The sequence below is a fragment of the Carlito syrichta genome, unplaced genomic scaffold (genome assembly GCF_000164805.1).
Source record: "Carlito syrichta isolate Samal-C Ts95f unplaced genomic scaffold, Tarsius_syrichta-2.0.1 Scaffold302535, whole genome shotgun sequence".
In the NCBI taxonomy this organism is placed as follows: Eukaryota; Metazoa; Chordata; class Mammalia; order Primates; family Tarsiidae; genus Carlito; species Carlito syrichta.
The window spans coordinates 452243-473834 of record NW_007246631.1 but is presented as its reverse complement, the minus strand read 5'-3'; the positions used below and the strand labels follow the sequence as shown (position 1 = coordinate 473834).

Below are 21592 nucleotides of genomic sequence, written 5' to 3'. Positions count from 1 at the left end.
CAGAATCATGTTCAAATATTTTTTTCAAATTATGTCCAAATGTTTTTTTTAAATAATTATTTTAGCTTTAACCCAATGGCTGCTGTCAAGAAATACAAGAAAGATATTATCCATAAAACAAGAGATTATAAAGAATCACTTATGAGTTTCTAAACTGACTTATTGTCCGTTCTGTAATTTGCAAGCATCAGCCTCAGATGGAGCGAGCCCAGGGGACAAAATGATTCTTTTTCCCGCCCCTTTTCTCTCTTGACAGCAACAATAATAGGAGACTTGGGAGTAGAGTATACTTTACCAAATTTGTTCTTCAGTTACCAAGAATTTATCCCATGTTCATAAAGAAATTGAATAAATGAAAATGTTAAGTGAAAGACCACTAAAAATAACATGCAAACTGGCCTTAAGGGCATGAAACACAGAACATTTTATTTTGTTTTGTTTTGTTTTGTTTTTGTTTTTGAGTTGGAGTCTCACTCTGTCGCCCAGACTGGAGTACAGTGGCCGCTCCCGGCCACCGCAGCCTCGACCTGCTGGGCTCCGGCGATCCTTCCGCCTCAGCCTTCCAAGTAGCCAGAATTACAGGCATGTGCTACCACAACCAGCTGATTTTTTGATTTATTGTAGAGATGAGGTCTCGCTGCCCAGGCAGGTCTCGAACCCGCGGCCTCAGGCAATCCACTCACCTCAGCCTCCCAAAGGCGCGGGATTACAGGTTGAGCCACCGAGCCCGGCTACACAGAACATTTTAAATATGTGGATTCACTGAGGGAAATCCATAGCAAGTAACCGATTTTCTAGAATAACCTAATACAAAAGACTAAAAGCTGTTTGTACTGAGTTAACCACAAAAAAATACTAGGAAGGCCACACCAACTAAAAGACTGATATTAGAATGAGCATGGGGACTCTCAGAACAGAAAAGTTCAGGGGAACTGGAGTTGATGAAAAGCAGTTTTTCCATTTGTAACTTAATTAATTTAAACAAGGTGAAAACACTAAAAACCTAGAGTTTCTTGTTTCTGAGTCAGCATTTATTTCCCTTTTTCACTCTACTTAAAGTACTTTGAACTTTCTTTTCTGTTGCTAGAAAATTGTATGAAGACTGCTAGGTGTGGTGTCTCATACCTGCAATCCCAGCACTTTGGGAGGCTGAGGTGGGAGGATTACTTGAGCCCAGGAGTTCAAGACCAGTCTAGGCAACATTGCAAGAAGTTGTCTTCACACACACAAAAAAAAATTAGCCAGGTGTAGTGGCACATGTCTCTAGTCCCACTTACTTGGGAGGCTGAGGTGGAAGGATCACCTGAGGGCAGAAGGTCAAGGCTGCAGCACTCCAACCTGAGTGACAGATTGAGACCCTGACTCAAAAAAGAAACAAAAAAAGAATCACTTTATGGATACAATCTCAAAAAATTACAAGAGATAATTTTTGTTAGCAGAGTACTATTGAATTACCGTGATCTTTGTTGAAGTCTTAACTATGTGAAAAAATAGAGTACATTCTTACTGAAATCTTCAACCATTGTGTATTGAATAAAGTGATGCGAATTTAGTAGGGCAAATATGCGTAAACACTAGATATTCTGTCCATACATTGCAGACGTTGAAGTCAGCACTCCAGAAGTGTGTTGAAATATTCGGGGTCACCTTGAAGCTGCAGGGCTGTGCAGCTTCAGCTGCTGGGACATACTGGCCATGGCACCACGACATCCCTCAGGCACTGCAGGGGTCATCTGAGACCCTAGCTCTGGCAAGCGCTGCCCGCCAGGAGAAGGAGTCTTGAGCTGCCTTCCCACGGCCAGGCCTTCTCATTCTCCCACCCTCATCATCTTCCCTGCGGTAGCCAGGGCTCTCTCTATCACTTCTTCATTCAGCAAATACTTTTTGAGCACCTACCGTTTTCCAAAAACATGTTGGGCTCCCCCAGAACCATCCATAGACTTTATGCCATGATGAAAATGTCCTATATTTGCTCTGACCAGCACAGAAGCTGCTGCCACAGGTGGCCCCTGGACACTGGAAATGTGACTAGTGTGACTGAGAAGTTAAATTTTAATTTTTTTTAATTTTAAAATTTTAAACAGCTACCTATGGCTCAGTGGCTACTATATTGGATACCACAGCTCTCAGACATACGAGTCGGTTAAACTCAAGCCATTTTTTTCACTCCACTGAAGGACAACATAGCTTGCAACCTACAATCATACTGGAGTGTGAGAAGTGCTTGCATTTTTAATCTATGGAGAAAACCATGGTTTGTCGAGTAGGAAAATGTTCACTGAGCACCTATCATAAGTGAGTTTCAATTAGCCATCATGGGAAACCAGCAACTGGTAGGGGCTTAGCCACACTACTGAGAAGCAGAATTGAAGAGAGATGAAGATTCAAACTCTAAGTAACAAGTTGGGTGGGAAGTCCCTGAGAATAAGGGGCCATGTTTCCTGGGCAGAGATTCTCCCCGACCCTGGCTTCCCAGGGGTGCTGAAGACTGCAGCTTGTTCCCCTTGGTCTTTCTTAATCTGCAGACATTCCAGAAATATGGCCTTGTTGTCATTCTAGAAAGACTCATATGTACCCACAGACCCGTGCCCAGTTGAATCTGGGTGCAGCTGCGTCAGGCAGGCTGCCCACCTCCCCACTGTGGGCTGGTGGAGGGACTAGCAAGGCAATGCCCGCTCTTTAGGTTGCAAAATTCTCTCCTTTCAGGCCACCACTCACCCAGGCAGCGGACATGGGGTTCACAGAATGTTTCACAGAATGTTCCTCAAATTCACGTCCCAGAATTGCTTTCCAAGACCCCACTTGGAACCACCACAAACCTTTGGTCTCAGAGACCAAGAGGCCTCTATTGATTTGGGCAGGTTTGTGAGCCAGGTAGCGCTGACCATAGAATGGGATATACCTTGGGTTTGAATGTCTTGTCACATTAAAAGTAGACACCAGGAACTGGCAGTAAATGAGAATGGATCATTAGAGAAAAGACCAAGGGGGATTTGGTTGTAACTGGCAGTAAAATTTTTTTTTTTTTGAGTTGGAGTTTCACTCTGTCGCCCAGACTGGAGTACAGTGGCCGCTCCCGGCCACCGCAGCCTAGACCTGCTGGGCTCCGGCGATCCTTCCGCCTCAGCCTTCCGAGTAGCCGGAATTACATACACGCGCTACCACGCCCGGCTGATTTTTTGATTTATTGTAGAGATGAGGTCTCGCTGCCCAAGCGGGTTTCGAACCCGCGGGCTCAGGTAATCCACTCACCTCAGCCTCCTAAAGGCGTGGAATTACAGGCTGAGCCACCGAGCCCGGCTTGGAAGTAAAATTTTATTCGCACTTTACATTAATGGATATAGAGAACATCTTGAGCAAGGAACCATGTAAATTGGCAGGAGGAACTGGAAGTTTGAGGCCGGCCAATTCCAGTGGTTGCTAAAATAAGTCCAAATGATTTGCAAAATGTAGGGACAGGGAAGTAAAACAAACCAACCCAGGTCAAAGTAAAAATAGATTAGAAGACACTGAAACATACTTCACTGGTAATTTCCAACCAGTAAAGAAACCGGTGTTACTTCCATTATGCCGATAGGTAAGCCAAGGCCAAACTAAAGTCCAGATGTTTAAAAGGTGTTAGCAAAGCTAAACCTGAAGCTCAGGTTCCTGGATGTGACATCCTCTCCACATCACTACCCTGAATACAGTCAGGTTGTTTATGAAATGTTTCATTTTTTAAAAGAAAACCCTGTTTGATTATGATTATACCCAAATTGTGGCTAGCAGAAACCAGACTAGCTCATTATTTTTCCTTTTCATTTACACCTGTCTTTCTACACTCACTCACCTTCTCTCTCTGGATAACTCTTTATTCGACTCTTCCTCATGTCTTTTCCCTCTGCTACACTCCCTCCACCTTCCCACTGCCAGAGGGTTCTCACAGAATGAAAGGCGCCAGGAGACAGGAAGAGGCAGCATGAAAATGGGGAGGGTCATGTGAGAGGCAGCCATGGACGAACAAGAGCAATTCAGACAACATCTTCGTAGGAGATACCCTGCCCCATTATCTCGGTGACCCAGACACCCCTTTGGAGGTTAGGGCCTAGACACCCACCCCACATGCTCTACCACTGGGACCATATGCTCCCAAATGTTCTCAGAGCCAGACATGTCTTCCAAAATCTGAGCGGCTCCAGGTTATCGTGCTCGAAGTCTAGTTCTACCTACTTCTAATTGCAGCATCAATTTTCAGGACAATCTCCAATCTCCTGTTCTAAACCTTGCAGCTATACCATCTCAAAGCTGAGCAGCGAGTGAGTCATCTTGACATGTGGGGCAGCTGCATGTGTGTGAGGAGAGAATGGAATAGGAGCCCCACCTATAACCTCTGAAGAAGCTTCCCCATGCCAGGTGGAGGGATATAACATCACAAAATAGCACAAGTGGTTTGAGGCTATTTCTTAGCATCTGAATGGATCCAGAGCTTAAGGATGGGACCCACTTATCTGTTGTAATGAACGCTGGTGTGCAGGTAGCTTTAATACAGAATAGACTATCAAATATATTGATTAACTGCAAAGAGAAAAGAACAATGGGAAGAAGATAAATCATTATGACCTGCAAAACCACTGGCAGACCCTATGCTACCTTTATTCATTTATTGTTTGGAGAAATATAGAATGAATACACCAAAACCAGCCCACTCTGACAGAGGGCCACCTTGTGAGAAGATTGGTCAGTGTTGACCTTAGACGTGACTGGTTGTGAGGTGATAATTCAGCGTGATGTTGGGGGCAACCCCTTCATTGCTATGCCTACGATTACTGACTCAGATTCTCTCTTAATACAAGAAAAAATTTGCACAAAGGAAATATCAGAAATATGTTAATTTAATATTTCAAATGCCATGTAGATAAATATTTTTCTTTTTCTTTGTTTTTCCTTTTTTCTTTTAGAGATGTGGGGTACAATTCAGGGTTAGGTATACAAGCATTCATTGTACATATACTCTTGTTGATGTTGTGTGTCCTCCTCCCCCAGCAGATTCCCACTACTGCCAATCCTGCCCCCACCCTCCCCTGGCAGCTTCCCACTACTGTCAATCCTTTTCTTATAATATATTCTAATATATTTGTAATATATTTGGCAATATATTTTTATATAATATATAGCTTTTTTCCTTAATTTTTTTCTGGCTATAAAAATTATTCTTGTTTTGCTTATTATGTTTTGAAAAGTTGATAACATTTAAAAGTCCACTGATGAACCATCCTACTATCTCAGGGCAGATAGAGCCATAGAAATCCCCTAACTGTGCTCATTTTATAGGTAAAATAAGCAACATTGATTGAAGGGACTTCTCCCAGTCACACAGCAAGATGGAAATGAAGTCCCTCAACTCTGGCCACTACAACATGTTTGCATCCTCCAGGGCATGAGACTAGCAATGCTGCCTCTTTTAGAATATGAAATATACCCAAGCCATAAGAAAAAATGGCTTCCTAAGAAACATAAAATTGTTATTGCTCTCTTTCACTAGTGCAATCTGTCTAAATTACCCTAGAAGTATTGACATTAAAAAACAAATAGTACAATAGTTAGTTTCCAAAACTTTAAGGGACAACATATTTGCTGGATAATTGATTGTCTAAATAATAATAAAAATAGTGATAATAATTTTGTATTATTATCATCAGTAAACAGCAGCCACTGTCATTCATTGAATACCTAGTGCATATCAGGTATGGTACTAATCTCTTTACATATTTTTTATGTCATCCTTAAAGCACCCACATGAGATGAGTATTTTTCTCATTTTACAGCTGATGACTCTGCGATATAAAGCTGAACGTCTGTCTAAAGTCATTCAACCCACTATGAGCAATTCAAGCTTAGCAAGGTCCACAGGCAGTGTACCCCATCCCTGCTCCCACTCCCCAGCACCCGCCAATGATGGATCTGACTCTGCTTCTCCTTTCTTTGGCGGCACCCCATCACCCCCCAGGAGTCTGACAGTGCCAAGAAGCTCCCCCCCCGCGGCCCTTGATCCTCTCAGCCTCTCCTCTCAGTCTGACATCACACCTGGAGATCTGAGCACCTCCTCAGTGCACCTTCCCATCCATCCATCATCTAAATGTGGAACTGGCTGCATTCTGCTCACCCTGTCTCCAGCCTGCACCTCCTCTAATCTGTCCTCCTCCTCCTCATTACACCTTGCCATTGCCTTTCCAACATGAACATTTGCTTGCAATGTTGAAGGCTTGAAAAAACTCTAACAAGTTCCTATTTCCTTACATAAAACTTTAGAGTCCCAGAGTTAGTCCTCAAGGTTGATCTGACCCCATGTAATCTCATCTTTCCTCCTATCCCCTCATCCACCCACTGTCCAACACTCACTATATGCTCCAACTTTTTGAGTTTTGTTTTCTAGTTTTCTAAACCTAGGGTGCTGTTACATGCATTCACATCTCTTGCAAATTCTATTTTACTTGAAACCGAAAATGCTTTCTTTCCCTCCCAGATGTAATTTATATGTCCTTGAAAGCTCATCACCAGCATTAATTCTTTTTGGAAATCTTGCTAGCACCCTTGACCACCTGCTCTTCTTTTGACATGCCATAGTAACCTATACATATTTTTACCATGGCTATCATGCTTCATTCATTCAGCAAATGTGTTGAGTGTCTGTGGCATGAAGGTATATGGTACACCATGGTAAACAGAAATGAGTGGTTCTAAAGTGGTACTACTGACCAGGTGCAGTGGTTCACACCTGTAATCTCAGCACTTTGTGGATGCTGAGGCAAGAGGATTGCTTGAGCTCAGGAGTTTGAGACCAGCCTGGGCAGCATAGCAAGATCTCATCTCTATAAAAAAATAAAAAATTTACCTCAGGAGGCTGAGGCAGAAGGATGACTTGATCCTAGGAGGTTGAGGAGGCTATAATCATGCCACTGCCCTCTAGCCTGAGTTTCAGAGGGAGACCCTACCTTAAAAAAAGGATAGGATAGGATAGGATAGGATAGGATAGGATAGGATAGGATAGGATAGGATAAGATAGGATAGAAATATAAAATAGTATTACTGGCCTGTTTAAATTCCCCACTGGAACATACAGCCCTGGGGTGCAGATCTGTGTCTCTCATCTCTGAATCTCCTGCATAGCACAGGGTCCAACAACAAGGAATTTCCCAAACAAATATGCACTGGATACATTCACGACTAAATGATTATCTCCAGATCAAACCCAGCTAGTTAATTTCTGAAGGACTCTCCCGCAGAATAATTAGTTGGTAAAGGAAATTCCACATCTCGTTCTAGACAAGTAGTATACTTGCCCATAGTTATCTGCCTCTGTGTCTTTTCCCTCCTATTTGTTGTAGTATATATATAGGATTTCCAGAAAGAAAAAATCTGAATGGGTGATGTAGCTTTAGAAAATTTCCCCTTTTCAAGGAAAGAATGTGAGCTTCTGCCAGAAGGGTAGTATCCAAGTTTGGGTCAATTTCTGCATGAGTTAGTGGTGGTTACTGATAACACTGAAGTTGTTTCCTGGAATTCTGGGCGTGAGACTGATACTCTCTAAGACTGACGATGTTCTACACAACTTTAAATTATGCAGTTGCCTTCATAACATTGATAGGCACTTGTGTTTCCTCTTGTTTGAGTAAGTTATAATGTCTAAAGATACAATTTTATCTATAGACTATACAAGTTCAAATATATCCAAAGCTCTTTCACCTAAACATTTTTATATTTTATGAAAATGTGTACATGTTAATATAGTTTGCATAAAATAAGTATTGTTTTAAATGTACATCATGCATAAATATTTGGTAATATGTTTAAAAAATTGAATTTGTATGGTCAGCTGTATGTTATGCATATTATGCAAGTGTTTCATAAACCAACCTTGTGACTTTTATTAGAATCTCCATTGTTATCTGGAATTATAGTAATGAGAAATAAGGAGACTCAGATTAAGTGTTACTTGTCTGAGTAACTAGACAAATACAGACTATATTTATTTGCAATATCATTTTATTAACAGACTTTGGCATATGTATATGAACACGTGTAAGTTTATGTCTCTCTGGTGTTTGTACTGATGACATTCGTGCTAAACCTTAAATATCTTGATCAAAGCTCCCATCGCTCTGATCTTCAAAGATGGTAACACAAATTTTCTCTTTTATTTTCTCTCTCCCCCCTCTTTTTAAATTAGTGTATATGGTTGTCCCTTGGCAAAAAAAAGAAAAACACAAGATAAACAGCCCCAAGAGCCTGCTCCCAAACGAAAGCCATTTGCAGTGAAGGCAGACAGTTCCTCCATAGATGAATGCTACGAGAGTGATGGGACGGAAGATATGGATGAGAAAGAGGAGGACGAGGAAGAGGAGTACTCAGAAGACAACGATGAGCCTGGGGACGAAGATGAGGAGGATGAGGAGGTGGATCGAGAGGAAGAGGAGGAGATCGAGGAGGAAGACGAGGACGACGATGACGATGGCGACGACGTTGAGGATGAAGAAGAAGAGGAGGAAGAAGAGGAGGAGGAAGAGGAGGAAGAAGAAGAAAACGGTAATCTTTAAAATATTAGCAAAGAGTCAAGTCTGATTCGGGTTCGTTTTTTGAGATGAATTGCCTGGTGTTAATGTATATGACACGTGAACGATTGTCACATAAATAAGTCTGCTTAGTCAATACTAAAAAAAACTGTTCTTGTGAATTTAACCTTTGTTTTAAATAATTCCTTTAGATTATTTGTTAAACTTTAAGTTTCATTTATTTTATTTTATTTCAGTCAAACTCTCATTCAGGTTGGTTGTCACAGTAATTTGCTGAAATATTTATGGTGTACATATTTGATTAGCTTAACAACAGTTGAGAAGAACATTAAGTTAGCATCCTTGGCCTTTAATTTTACATTTCATTTGTGCTTTAGCCATGAGATACTATTACTAGCCAATATAGCATCTTTGCAGTGGCCTCAGCCCACCTGCCTCCTTAGCAGAGCTGGAAGACTTGCTGAATGGCAGGTACATCTGTCAACAGGCAAGGTGGGTTTTGTCTGTAGATGGCCAAAGCTTACCTTAGTGTCTGCCACATAATTAGTATGAAACGAAATACTGTTGAGGTGAAACAATTACTCAGCTTGTCATCTGCTTCTGTATGTGACAATCATGTTTCTTATCTGAGGCATCCAGCACTATAAGGGTATAAGCAAAAAGTTGCTCTTCAAGGTATGAGAATTTGACTTTTATGTCCAGCTTTCTGTTATGTCCAGTCCAGTTTTTATGTCCAGTTTTCTGTTTGAGTCTTTTGTAGTAGACTCAACACTATATCTTCAAAATCAGCTCTTTGATAAAAGTCATTTCTAGACAGAAGAGGGAGTATTCTTCAGAGCCTAGGTATAGTCTTTATTGACTAAGGGATTGCCTCATAGAAATGCCACCACATGTCAAAAAGTGAAAGGAAAATGTGTTTTTCTTACCCTTCTCCCTTGGGTTCAAATGTTCTTCAAGAATCTCATTTTCAGATTTTCTGATTTTTGTGTCAAGTTTCTAAACAGAAATGATGAATAGTTTTCTCAGCCAGTAGATAGAGCCTTTTAGGTTCAGGAGCTATGAGTCATTTGTTGCCAGTTCCATGTGCAGGCATAAATTAACTTTCCTCCTTCAGAAGTCCTGATTGTTTGTATTAGGAAAACTGAATTTTATACAATAATCCTAGACTGTTACAGTGGCTTAAAAAATCATATGAAAACAATTAACTGCTTACATTTACATATATATGCAAGCACATATACATACATATATGTGTGTGTGTGTATGTATATATATATATATATAGAGAGAGAGAGAGAGAGAGAGAAAGAGAGAGAGATGCCCACACATAGATGGTATAAATTAAAATTAGTCTCCCCTAACATTTTTTTGTCTTGCTATTGTAGGGCATTGTGTGGAGAAGACCTCACAATATATCAGAACATATACCAATAGATTAACCACTATCTCTACTAAGTCCATTGTGGACATCATGCCTCGTGTCATTAATGAGATGCTAAGAATTTAAGGCCTAGCACTGTGCAATAATATTATATACAGAAAGTTGAAGAAAGTAGATCAATTTGGCACATTATTTCTGGACACAGTATTAAATGCATGTAGTTTGGGGTGACATCTTTAATTGTTGAGACTGATTTGTAACTTGGCCATGGTTTATTAGAAAGATGGTATGAAATATTGCTATTTCATATTCTCATCTCGTTTGGAAGCAGTAGACATTAATATTTGGATTTCTGAATATTTTTGTTTGTGATGGACTAAGGGGATATGTAAATATGTATCATTTAACCAAGGGTCTTAGTCCAATCTTAGGTTTTGATCTTCATTTCCTGGAACTAAATTTTCATTTTTAATTTTTTTAGGGCCATATTTTAAATAACCTACCTTGAAAAGAACAAGGGGATATATTTTGAAAAGTAGTCAGAAAACTTCTTTGAAATAACTTTAGAATGTGGCTGTGTAGGATTTGTTTATTCTGACCTGAACACTTAACACATGAGTATTTTTAAAAGCCAGGTAGCCAATTAAAACCGAAGACATTTTTGCCAGAAAAATTTAAGTAAGCGGGCATAATAAATGGATGTGCGATAGTATCATCAAATGAACAATTGCTTAATTATGCTGTAGGTCTCAGGATTTCTAATTACTTGATGAGACCTGCCTGGCATGGTGACTACCACTCAGGTCCTCAGCAAAGGTTGAGTCTGGAGCACAGAAGGAAGTGGGTCCCAGAAAGCAAATGCCCATGAAGAGGTAACAGGACTCATGACAAGGATAATAATCGTTTGTTGGGCGCCTGGTTTCAGAATTCATATTCGGCATCTGGCTTTTCAGTTAGGCAACTCTTATTGCATGAACTTTAAAGGAATCAAATGAACTGCTCATCAAGGTTCAGCTGCAGTGAGATGTTACGAGATTAGGCTATCTGCTACTGGTGTAAGACAAATATATCCAATTGACTGAGTACCCTTGGTAGTAAAGTGTCAAGAGAGCCTCTCATACAAATCCTGCATTCCAAGGAACCATTTAGAACCAACGGTGATACTGCTTGGGAAGGACCTTTCACTACAGTTTTGATTGCTGCAGGCTCTCTGGAGGGAGCGTCAAAGGCTTGCTTGATTTCTAAATCAAACAAAAGTTCTTCTCCTAAGAATTCATCACATCAGAGGCCTTAAAAATTTAAGTTCACATTTATGAAATAAAAATTTCCTCCTTATTCTAAAAGTTAAGTTGTTGATCAGTGGTCATAGGTTTTTCTATTAGCAGGCTTTGTTTACATTATGATAAATGTCTTTTTGAATTCCTATGATCTGAGAAATATATATTAAACGAGTATATAATTCCTAGTAAGTTATGGCTTATTTTCATATTCCAGTCCACTAAAAAAAAACCCTTTAAATAAAAAGTGAACATGTATGCATACATATATTTGTATATATGCATATATTTGTATATATACAGAATGTATACATTATTCCTAGTGCATATGGGCAGGGATGTACATTTCATGAGGGAGAGCCAAAGATAGTGCTTTCTAGACTAAAGAAAGCTTTCGTATGTGCAGCTATCTTTGATCAATAGCTGTGTCTTATCTGTTCCTGGAGACTGTCTCACAAAACCTTTCTGTCAGAAAGAGAATTCTCCATTGGCAGAGCCCCATGGACGGGTATTCCAAGACACCATGTGGTCAATGTCACCTGAAGGTATACTCTAGGATATTTCATAAATCCTCAGGATCAGGAGTCTCCAAGTAGATTTCATATCAAAGGACAGGATAGTTTGGTTGATGGAGCAGTCATTTTGCATAATCAAACTCCTAGTTATGTTTAACTTATTAAAGTAAGGCTTTGAAAAAAATACCTGCCAATCTCCTATTTTAATATCCTCACTTATTGGATGGATATGTCACATTTTACCTTCTGTTAAATTTATTGCCAAAATCGCTATCAACAAATATAAATCTCTGCCATGATAGCAGCATCTTTACTTTGAGAAATGCAGTATGAACACAGGATATTCCACAGAGTACACACAAGGAATGCACTTTTGCCTCCTCTTTGAATGGATTTGGGAGAAATTGTATAATTCTTACAAATTGGAATGTTCCATTTTGTGTCTGATCACCAGAGTTCTGGGTCACCATCCTGAAGTCTGTCTTTCAGGCTCCTTGGCTGACACTCATAGTGCCCGTTATGTCCCGGGGCCAGCAGCAGACTCCTCTAAGGTTGATTGTGCCTCTTTCCTAGTGAATAGAAGCACAGAGACCAGACTAAAACAAAAACCATGTGGTCAGAACACAATGCGAGGAAAACGTTCTTGGACAGTGCTGAGCACCACGCTTGTGCATGCTCTGTGTGGAGCAGATGGTTATCTGACTCACAGAAATCAGGGCATGCTGGTGGAGCCACAGGACAAAGGCTGACATCATCCTTACGAGTAGACAGAAAGTCTCAGACTGCTTATCCTAAGAGGATGCCTTTATGTGTTCATCTAACAAAAATAAAACAAATTTACACAAGCCACCAGATTATTATAATAAGAGCCCACAGATTACAGAAGGACTGTTGTTTATAACCTGAGAATTGCATATCTGTTTTAATTTCAAGGATCCTCCAGCATGGCCATTATACATGAATCAAAATAGTGCTAATAACGTACATTTCCAATGGCCATATTTAATTACATTGTTGTGTTTGATCTTCACATTGATTATGTAGGACAAGTAGTGCAGAAACTATTTAACCGAGGCTCATTAAGATTAAATTATTTTCTGTGAGGAGTGGCTATATGCTCAAATTCTGTTGGTAGTTCCTTTTGTTACACAACTCATGTTTTCTTGATCATTCTCTGCTTATCTGAACAATAGGAAAGGATATCTGAGTAGATCATTTAGATTACATTAAGTTCATATTTAATTAATCACAATTATATTTATGATACAGTTTACCTATTATAAACTGGTCTTTTGCATGAAGAATTTTATTTTCCAAATACATTATAACAGTTTAAGTCCACATTTATGAAATAAAAATTTCCATCTTACCCTAAAAGTCAAGTTATTGCTCAGTGGTCATAGGTTTTTCTATTAGCAGACTTTGTTTATATTATGTTAAATATCTTTTTGAACTCCTGTGATTTGAGAAATATATATTAAATGAATATATAATTCCCAGTAATTTATGGTTTATTTTCATACTCCACTAAAAAAATCTTTAAATAAAAAGTGAACGTGTGTATATACATATATTTGTTTTGTTTTGTTTTTTATTTTCTTTTTTTAACTTTTAAAATGTTTTTATTTTAAAATTGTGGGGTACATTTCAGGGTTAGGTATACAAATATTCATTGTGCAGGTACCCTTGTTGATGAGGTGTGGCCCCCCTTTCCCAGGCAGGTTTCCACTACTGTCAATCCCACCTCCCATCCCCCCCTTCCCTCTGCAGTTTCCTGCTATAGTCAATCCTTTTCTTATAGTATTGCAGTAGTTGTTCAAGGTACACTTATGAGTGAGACCATGTGATAATCAGTTCTTCGTTTCTGTGAAAAATCACTCAGTATTATAGACTCTAATTCCTTCCAGCTTGCTGCAAAGTTCATGATTTTGTTCTTGTTTATGGCTGTGTAATATTCCATTATGTATATGTACCACTTTTTTTTTATCCAGTCCTCTTTTGTTGAGCAGCACAGTTGGTTCCATGTTCTTGTTCTTATGAACAATGCTGTGATAAACATACATGTGCAGGTTTCTTTTTTATAGAGTGATTTGGGTTCTTCCAGATAAAATGTTCAGCCTCACTAGTCATCAAGGAGGTGCAAACTACACTGAGATACCACCTAACTGATGAATGGTCATCATCAATAACTCAAAGAATAACAGATGCTGGAGAGGAGATGACGAAAATGGAACACTTCTACACTGTTGGTGGGAGTGCAAACTAGTACAGCCTCTGTGGAAAACAGTGTGACAATTCCTAAAAGTTCTAAAAATCAACCTTCCATATGACCCTGCAATCCCCCTACTGGGAATATATATATATGTATGCATGCATATATTTGTATATATACAGAATGTATACATTATTTCCAGCACATATAGGCAAGAATGCACTTTTCATGAGGGAGAGCCTAAGAAGGTGCTTTCTAAACTAAAGAAAGTTTTCATATGTGCAGCTATGTTTAACCAATAGCTGTGTCTTATCTGTTCTGTTTTTGAAATACTTTGGGGAATATGTGATGTCTTCAATCTTCTCTGCTGAGTCTCAGGACTGACATGCCCCTTGATCACAAGGGTACATTAGGTAAATGCTGGTGTCTTCTTTCTCTGAAGGCTACCTGACTTTTTATAGTGGATTCTCCAAATCGATGAACCAGAAGTGTGCAACTGAATCATGAGATATTCACATCTAAGGAGAAGTGGGCTGTTTGAGAGAAAACATGCATAATTATGTCAAGGATCTTCTCACTTGCTGTAGACCAAGACAGAGGAGCTGACCAGAGGCAGAATATGTGTGTGGCGTAGAGTTAAAAAGGAAGGAGGATACCTTTGTTGGAGGAGCTGGTGTGACTCTTTGCTGTCGTCTCTTGAATTACCATCATGGCTAGTGATCAGTGTCAGCTGCATTCTAATTTCAGACTCTATCCTCATGCCCCTCACCGTGAAGTGGTCTTATGCATGGGACTGTTTTCTAATGGAGTGTCTCTACTCTGCAGTAACCCAACTTCCTTTAAAGGGAATTCAAGGCAAAGCCCATGCTGTATAAATTCCTTCTCACAGTAACATTTTATTTTATGATAAAGTTCCCAGGGTGTGTTTTCTTTCAAACAGAATGATGCACGAGGCCTCGAGTTACTAGAGCATCCTGATAATAGGCTTGAATTTTCATAAGCGAGGACAGAATAGAGGTGATGAGGGGTCCGTGCTGCGGCCTCTGAAATCCCCAGCCTCCCTTTAGGATGCTGTTCTCCATATTGATTAGCCAATTATCCTCTCGTATCTTTCTCAGGGAAATGTCCCTGATGAGGAAAGCAAGTGGAAACACAGACAGACTGTGAAAATCAGAATTAGCCAACCAGTTTTCTCTGCAGTCAGCAGAAAAAGCAATGAGTTCTGAGACCAACATAGAAACAAAGATGATATGTTTAGTATGCAAGGTTTCAACTTGAGAAAGACTGTGGGCACAGTTGGGAGGATGAATACGAGAATACGATAATTTTTTATCATCTTAAAAATTAATCTTTCCCTACATCCATGGAAGCATTCTATTAGAACATTAAGTATGCAGGTATGTTGAAGTACGTGACACTGTCTCTTGGGAATGAGTAATCACAGAATTAGGTGTTGCTATGTATGTACTAGTCTACCATAAAAAACTAAACTTTCTTCATGCAGGCTAATTGTGCATAATTAAAAGTATAATTCTATCTTAAGTTATACATTTTCAGGCGCTTTGATACAAATCATAAAACTGGATGAACATGTATTGCTGTATACATTTAAGAAGCAAATAACATATATAAAGTAGTGGGGAAGAGATGTTAACATAGTAATGAAAAATAAAAGCTGTAAGACAATAGATCTAATAAGTTCTTATTCAATTTGTTCTTAAGGCCCACTCTCAGAAATTAACAGCTTCTTTGGTATGTCTTGTTAGTTTAATTTTTAATCCAACTTCTAGTTGATCACAGTACAGCCCGGCGTTAAGGGACAACGTGGGTGAACATTCCAGCTCTTTGTTGAGCAAGTCACTTAACCTCACCGGACCTCAGTTTGACTTGAGATGAGAATACCAGGACTTGTCCTTCATTCACCTCAATGTCTTGTTTTATAGCTTAAAGAAGTTGCAGTATATGAAAACACTTGACAGACATAAAGCAGTTTAGAGTTGTAATGTCACAATTGTGATTAAGAACAATCTTAGTATGATATTACTCTCCCATGCATTTTTTCAAGCTCTTCTATCACTTTTAACCTAAAGTCCATGCCTACACACAGCAAGTAGATTATAATATTAAGACTACAAGAGTTCAAAGAACTCAAAGTATAGTAGAGCATTTCAAAGCACGGTGTGCATTTTTTCTGTGTTCCCAGAAGGGCACTGGGTTGCATGAGGACAAACATTAAATAGACTCACCATTTTCCAGAAAAGACTTGCAATAAAATGTGAAAGAGCCATGTACATAAAAATACAAAGTATGGTTCTTTACAAAGGACAGAATTAGAAGGCATAAACTGAGATAAAGGCTTTAAGTACTTGAGGTGAAAATAAGAATAAAAATTTTTGCATATTGAAGATTCCTAAACTTTAGGTTACAAAAAAGGTGGTAGTGTTGTATCTGCAAGTTCTTTATAAATAGATCAGACAATTTTCTCCCTATCAGTGATGAAATATGGTAGACGAGAAATGAAGAAAAGAAACCCTGAAGTCCTCTTAAGTTTCCTCCCAATCCAAAACATTCCCAAACACAGCCACATTTGTTTCAAACCTATTCTAGAAAACAGAAAGACCAGAATTTTTATGAAGGCTTATTTCCATTCCCTGAGTTACCAAATTGAACAGTAGCAAAAACAATCTTGCTCTGGGGGCAAGGGATGCCTGAGGCAGTCCATTTAATCTTGAAACTCTTTCGCCTGTGCCCATGTGGGGTGTGTGTGTGTGTGTGTGTGTGTGTGTGTGTGTGTGTGTGTGTGTGTGTGTGAGAGAGAGAGAGAGAGAGAGAGAGCTAGAAACAGGAAGAGAGATGCAGTTGGTTCATATGTTTTAGTAACTCTCTATCTGAAAACTATTGACTCCAAATCATTCATTCTCTGGGGGGAAAATATGACTATCTCATTTTTTAAATCTCTAAATTTAGATTAACTAGATACCTAAAATGTCATAATTTTAGAGAAAGGACCTCACAATTTTATAAATAAATTAAACTGTATTCATATTCCACTAATTTAGATACCTAATGAATAAAAACTTTGAGAAATACATCAACAATTTTTAAATGAAAAGTTTTATGCAGTCTGGTTTTCTTTTGAAAATTATCTTTTCCTCAGTTTATCTCAATTAGCTAAGTAGAAAATTCTAAATCGTGGTTTGGCTTATAAAATAGACAGTGTTTAAAATCAATCAACTAATAACGCCCTTAGAACTCGGGCAGAATTGCCCCATATTTTCCATCTTGGGTGCCTTGCAGTGTACAGGTAGGCTTCAGTACACAACCACAGACTCAAGTGTAGACATGAAATGGGATGCCTGACTTCAGACTCCTCTGATGGGGGCAGGTGTGCAAAGAGCTGTGCAGCAGACACCTGAGGATGCAGAAGAAACATATCCACAGGGCAGCGTCTTCCTGTGATGACCTGGGAACTGACTGATTCTTGACTTGGCTCATTCATGGATGGCACAGATGCTGTGAACCCCTTCTGTGGGTGAGCCCCTTCTATGTCCAGGCGCCATTCTGTGCTGGGGGGTATACTCATGAGAAAGCAAGTACAGCTGCAGCTTCCACATAGTGGGGGGCAGTGGTGTGCCGCTGCTTGGGAATGGGATCAGGGTCAGAGCCTGACTCTCCCGGACAGGTTCCTCAGTGCCCAGGAAAGCACTGTGGGACAAGCGAGTAAGAGAAAGTGTTCCACATGCCAGTGTTCTGCTGGTGGATGGCTTATATAAAATGTATGCCACATGGATACGAGTATGAATTGTGGGCATACGAGGTTATATAAACATGTAGGTTATAAAATCAAAATTAGAGCCCAACTCTGCCTGAACTTTTGTCTGTGTCCATGCTGGCCTACATGGTAGACCCTATCCCAACATGGTTACCTAAATGTAAATACATTAAATTCATTACAGTTGCATAAGTCAAAGAACATTCTATCACTTTCTAAGGCACACCCACAATCTGGACACCTTGTCCTCTGCCCGCTGCAGCTAGTTCAGTGCCCCAAGAGCCCCATCTTCTGTTCTTCTAACTGAATACACATGTGTGTACTTGTATAGAGATGTACCATCACAAGAGGTGTGTCTTTTATGACCTGTCCAGTCTCTGAATGAGGCAAACAACTGTTTACAAATTATTTCCTTGCATGTTAAGTCACTGGGATTCTCTTTCTTTATATCCAAAATTGTTCAGTCTTCTGAAGGATTCAAAACAACTTTTTTGTTCACTGTTCAAAGAAGACACAGAGATCTTAACGGCTCACAGCCAAGGAAACCTTACCCTTGAGTCTTTTCTGGCATAAGTTGTGTTTTCTTTAGCCGAGTTGTGTTTCTTCCATCCTGGGGCTAGAATCTATGCATTCAAACTTTCTTCATGTAAAAATGGAGATACCCAGGGGATCTGGTCTCCTCCAATTCCTTGGAGCCATGGCGTAGTTTCTGTGACTTGTTACTAGACTTTCCCCTGTGGCGTCATGGGTTCTTTGAGGAAGAGACCAACAGGCTGGGGGCGGGGGGGGGGGGGGGCAGTGGAAGCAGGCTGGTCCATTAGACCTACGTGAGTTAGAATCCTAGATTCACATCCTAACCATATGACCTTGAACAAAAGCAGGGAAAATCCTCTTTGGATTCATTTCTTTGTCTACAAGGTGAAGATGATGACGTGGAATCTACAGAAAGTGTGACTCAGAGGTCCCAGATGGGGCCACCTGGGAGAATGCCTGGGCTCCAGGCGCACTGACAAGATAATCGAGGTGTGAGGTTGCTGGCACTATTATTCTCACTTAAGCTGCTCATGTGATAGGACTTCAGCAGATGGTATCTAGGCTTGGCATATTGGTGTTGTATTGGTGTGCACTGGTCCTGACCACATCCCTGCCCTCACAGCCCACCCCCTGCCCTTTTAGCATGTTCCACCAGCCAAGCTGACCTCTATGGTCTGTAGAGCCTGCAGGACGTGATCCTGCACCTTTGTACTCATGTTTTCCCCCGGAAGGCCTTTCTCCAGCATGACTGACTTTCTCACTGCAAGTCTCTGCTCAAGTGTCACCTTCTCGGTGAGACTTTGCCCAATTCCCTGCCCAAAATAGCACTCCCTCCCAATCCTTCTCTGTCATCTTATTCTGCTTCATTTTTAGTCACAGCTCACATCACTATCTGACATCACAGTATATATTTACTATTTGTTTTTATCTCTTTCTCTGACTGCAGTGAAACTTCCATGACTACAAGGACATTATCCTTTTAGTTCATTGTTTAACTCTAAATCTGACAATAAACAGCCATTAAATGAATAAATATCGTTCTGTTAGTCCTCCCTTGTCCTGGGCCTAGCAGAGCTGGTTTACGCAAAATCAGAACAGTTATATTTGCCTTTGATCTAATAAAAGGGTTGTGATGTGTCACCCTCTCCAACATTTTTGCATTTTTTAAGTCTGACAAAGATATCTAGACTTACCAATATTTAACCCAGGTAAATAAGTGTCTGGTGAAATTTCTTGCATGCCTCTCACCTCAGGGAGAGCTTTTCCTCCATGCCTCAGTGTCCTGTGAAAGATGGTTTTGGTGAGAGATGTGTTGTGCAGTTTAGTCACTGTCGTAGATCTTCCTAAACCTGAGCCAATACCTTTCCAAGGTTACTATTGTCCTAGACAATCAATACTTGTGGGAGTAGGAGGATGTCTGCCCTGCTTGCTTCCATTCGGTTGTAAAGGAAGCTTTTACGCAATGACAGAAACCAAGATCACTAAACATTTTAGACCCATGTGACTTAGTGGAGAGTCCTCTCACACATGTGAAGGGCAGACAGGGCCTTCCTGAACTCCTGAGCCCTGTACTGAATCCGTAGACAATAGTGAGACAAGGCATGCTCCTTATCTGAAGTTTAGGAAGGTGTCAGCTACTATTCCACAGAGTAGATTGATTCACAAAGACAAAGCAAAAAACAGCAGAAAATACAAAAGCCCAGAGAAACAGATTCAAGTCCAGTGAATGAGTTCCATTGGTGGATAAGTAGGTCGAGCTGTTGGATGCACAGACATTTATGGTAACGAGACTAGAGCCCAAAAATAACCACAGAGGAAACAACACACAGAACACGGGCTGGGAATGTATTCTGGGTAATTGCATGGAATGTACCAAACCATCTCCCCAGTAATTAGCACAAATAAGAACAAAGAAACCACTGTCTGAAGGAACCACGCAGACACTGCAAGCCCAGCAGACGCGGGCATTGCTGAAGGTGGAGGAAATGCCCAGAGGGTCTGTGTGTCGTTCTGAATCCATGTGGTATCATCCTCTTCGGCATCAGTGCTCATCTCTCCGGGAGTGTCTGCCTTTGTACCTGTCAGGAGCTCCTCTTTGCTTCGCCCCTTCCCAGTGGCAGGGTGCATAAGGGGTAAAGGGTAGGGCCTAACCTGGCATAGGCTTCCTCCCCATCAACCTTGCCTTTGTCTTCTTTAAGAGCGAGTGATGAGACAGCGTCACAGCAGGACCCCAAAAGCACGTCCTGCATGCAGAACAGATGCCAATTTAGAATGGCTGGCCTCTGCAGTCTCCAAATAAACAGGAAAAAAGTGTCAGAAAGGAGTGTAGAAACTGCTTTCAAGTCATTCTAGTTAATCTATGCCACATAGAAAGATTATCACTGAAATGCAATATTTCCACTTTCCCTTGTTTAAAAAAATTCCCAACTTATTCTAAATTACTTTTTATAAGCCACAGGGAAATCATATGCTGTATATTAATCATGTTAAACAACTTTTAAAAAAGACAGAGCATTTTGTCTGAAAACAAAACTCAGGTACTGGCTCAGCTGCACACACGGCCCTCAGCAGCAGAGTGCCACATCCACCCCTGTGCCTAGCAGCCCTTGAAACACCAACCTGCAGGACCTAGCTGGCATCTTATTTAAATATGCAACTCACACATGAAGTTTGGGAATTGTAGAGGAATAGTTATGGTAGAAAAATGCCCTGTGGTTTCTTTTTCTGAAAAAGAGAGGAAAAAATAGATCAAGGTAGAATTAGAATTAGACTGTGCCTGCATCTACTGAACAAAATAGGCAAATGAATTATCGGAGAAGAGAGCCATAATGAGACGAGGCACACCCCTACCTGGACTATAGAGTGCTTTACAGTGGCAGATTCACCACTATGCCCTGAGATAACCTTACACTCTCACAGTTAATCTGTGTTCAGGAATTAAGGTTGCCCAGGAGTAGACGCCAGCAATTGGGCGGCAATTGTTTAGAAAAGATCTAGAATGTGTAATTTAGAACTTGGTGCAAAAACCAGTCCCTCTGTTGCATCCCTGGCTACAGTTCTGTGTTCCTAATTAGTGCTCACTCCAATTGAGCATCTGGGGAAGGGTTCCTGCTGAGTAGTGTGCTTTCAATTTGGGGTGGCCTCAGGTGCTCTCCATTGGTCTCCTTCCTTACTCTGAGCTGAAAGGCACAAGACTGAGATCTGTCTTCCTGACTTGAAGCAAATAAATACTTTCTTAACATGAATCTTTCCATTTCTCAGACTTGTATCTTTGAGATAACACTGCTATGCGATCCTCAAAATATTTACAAATTTTGAGGTAGGGAAAGTGTGTGATGGAAAAAGATTTGAG

At 40.3% G+C, this 21592-nt stretch overlaps 1 protein-coding gene across 7 annotated transcripts in view; it reads left to right on the top strand.

The window, feature by feature from the left end:
- MYT1L (myelin transcription factor 1 like) overlaps nucleotides 1-21592 on the top strand; it is a 273561-nt gene that overhangs the window by 96599 nt on the left and 155370 nt on the right. For 6 of the 7 annotated variants that reach the window (XM_021711724.1, XM_021711728.1, XM_021711726.1 and 3 more), the window contains exon 6: nucleotides 8207-8562. In XM_021711724.1, the coding sequence (XP_021567399.1) occupies nucleotides 8207-8562 (356 nt within the window). The remainder of the gene's footprint in view (nucleotides 1-8206; nucleotides 8563-21592) is intronic. The other variant, XM_021711729.1, reaches the window with a different exon arrangement.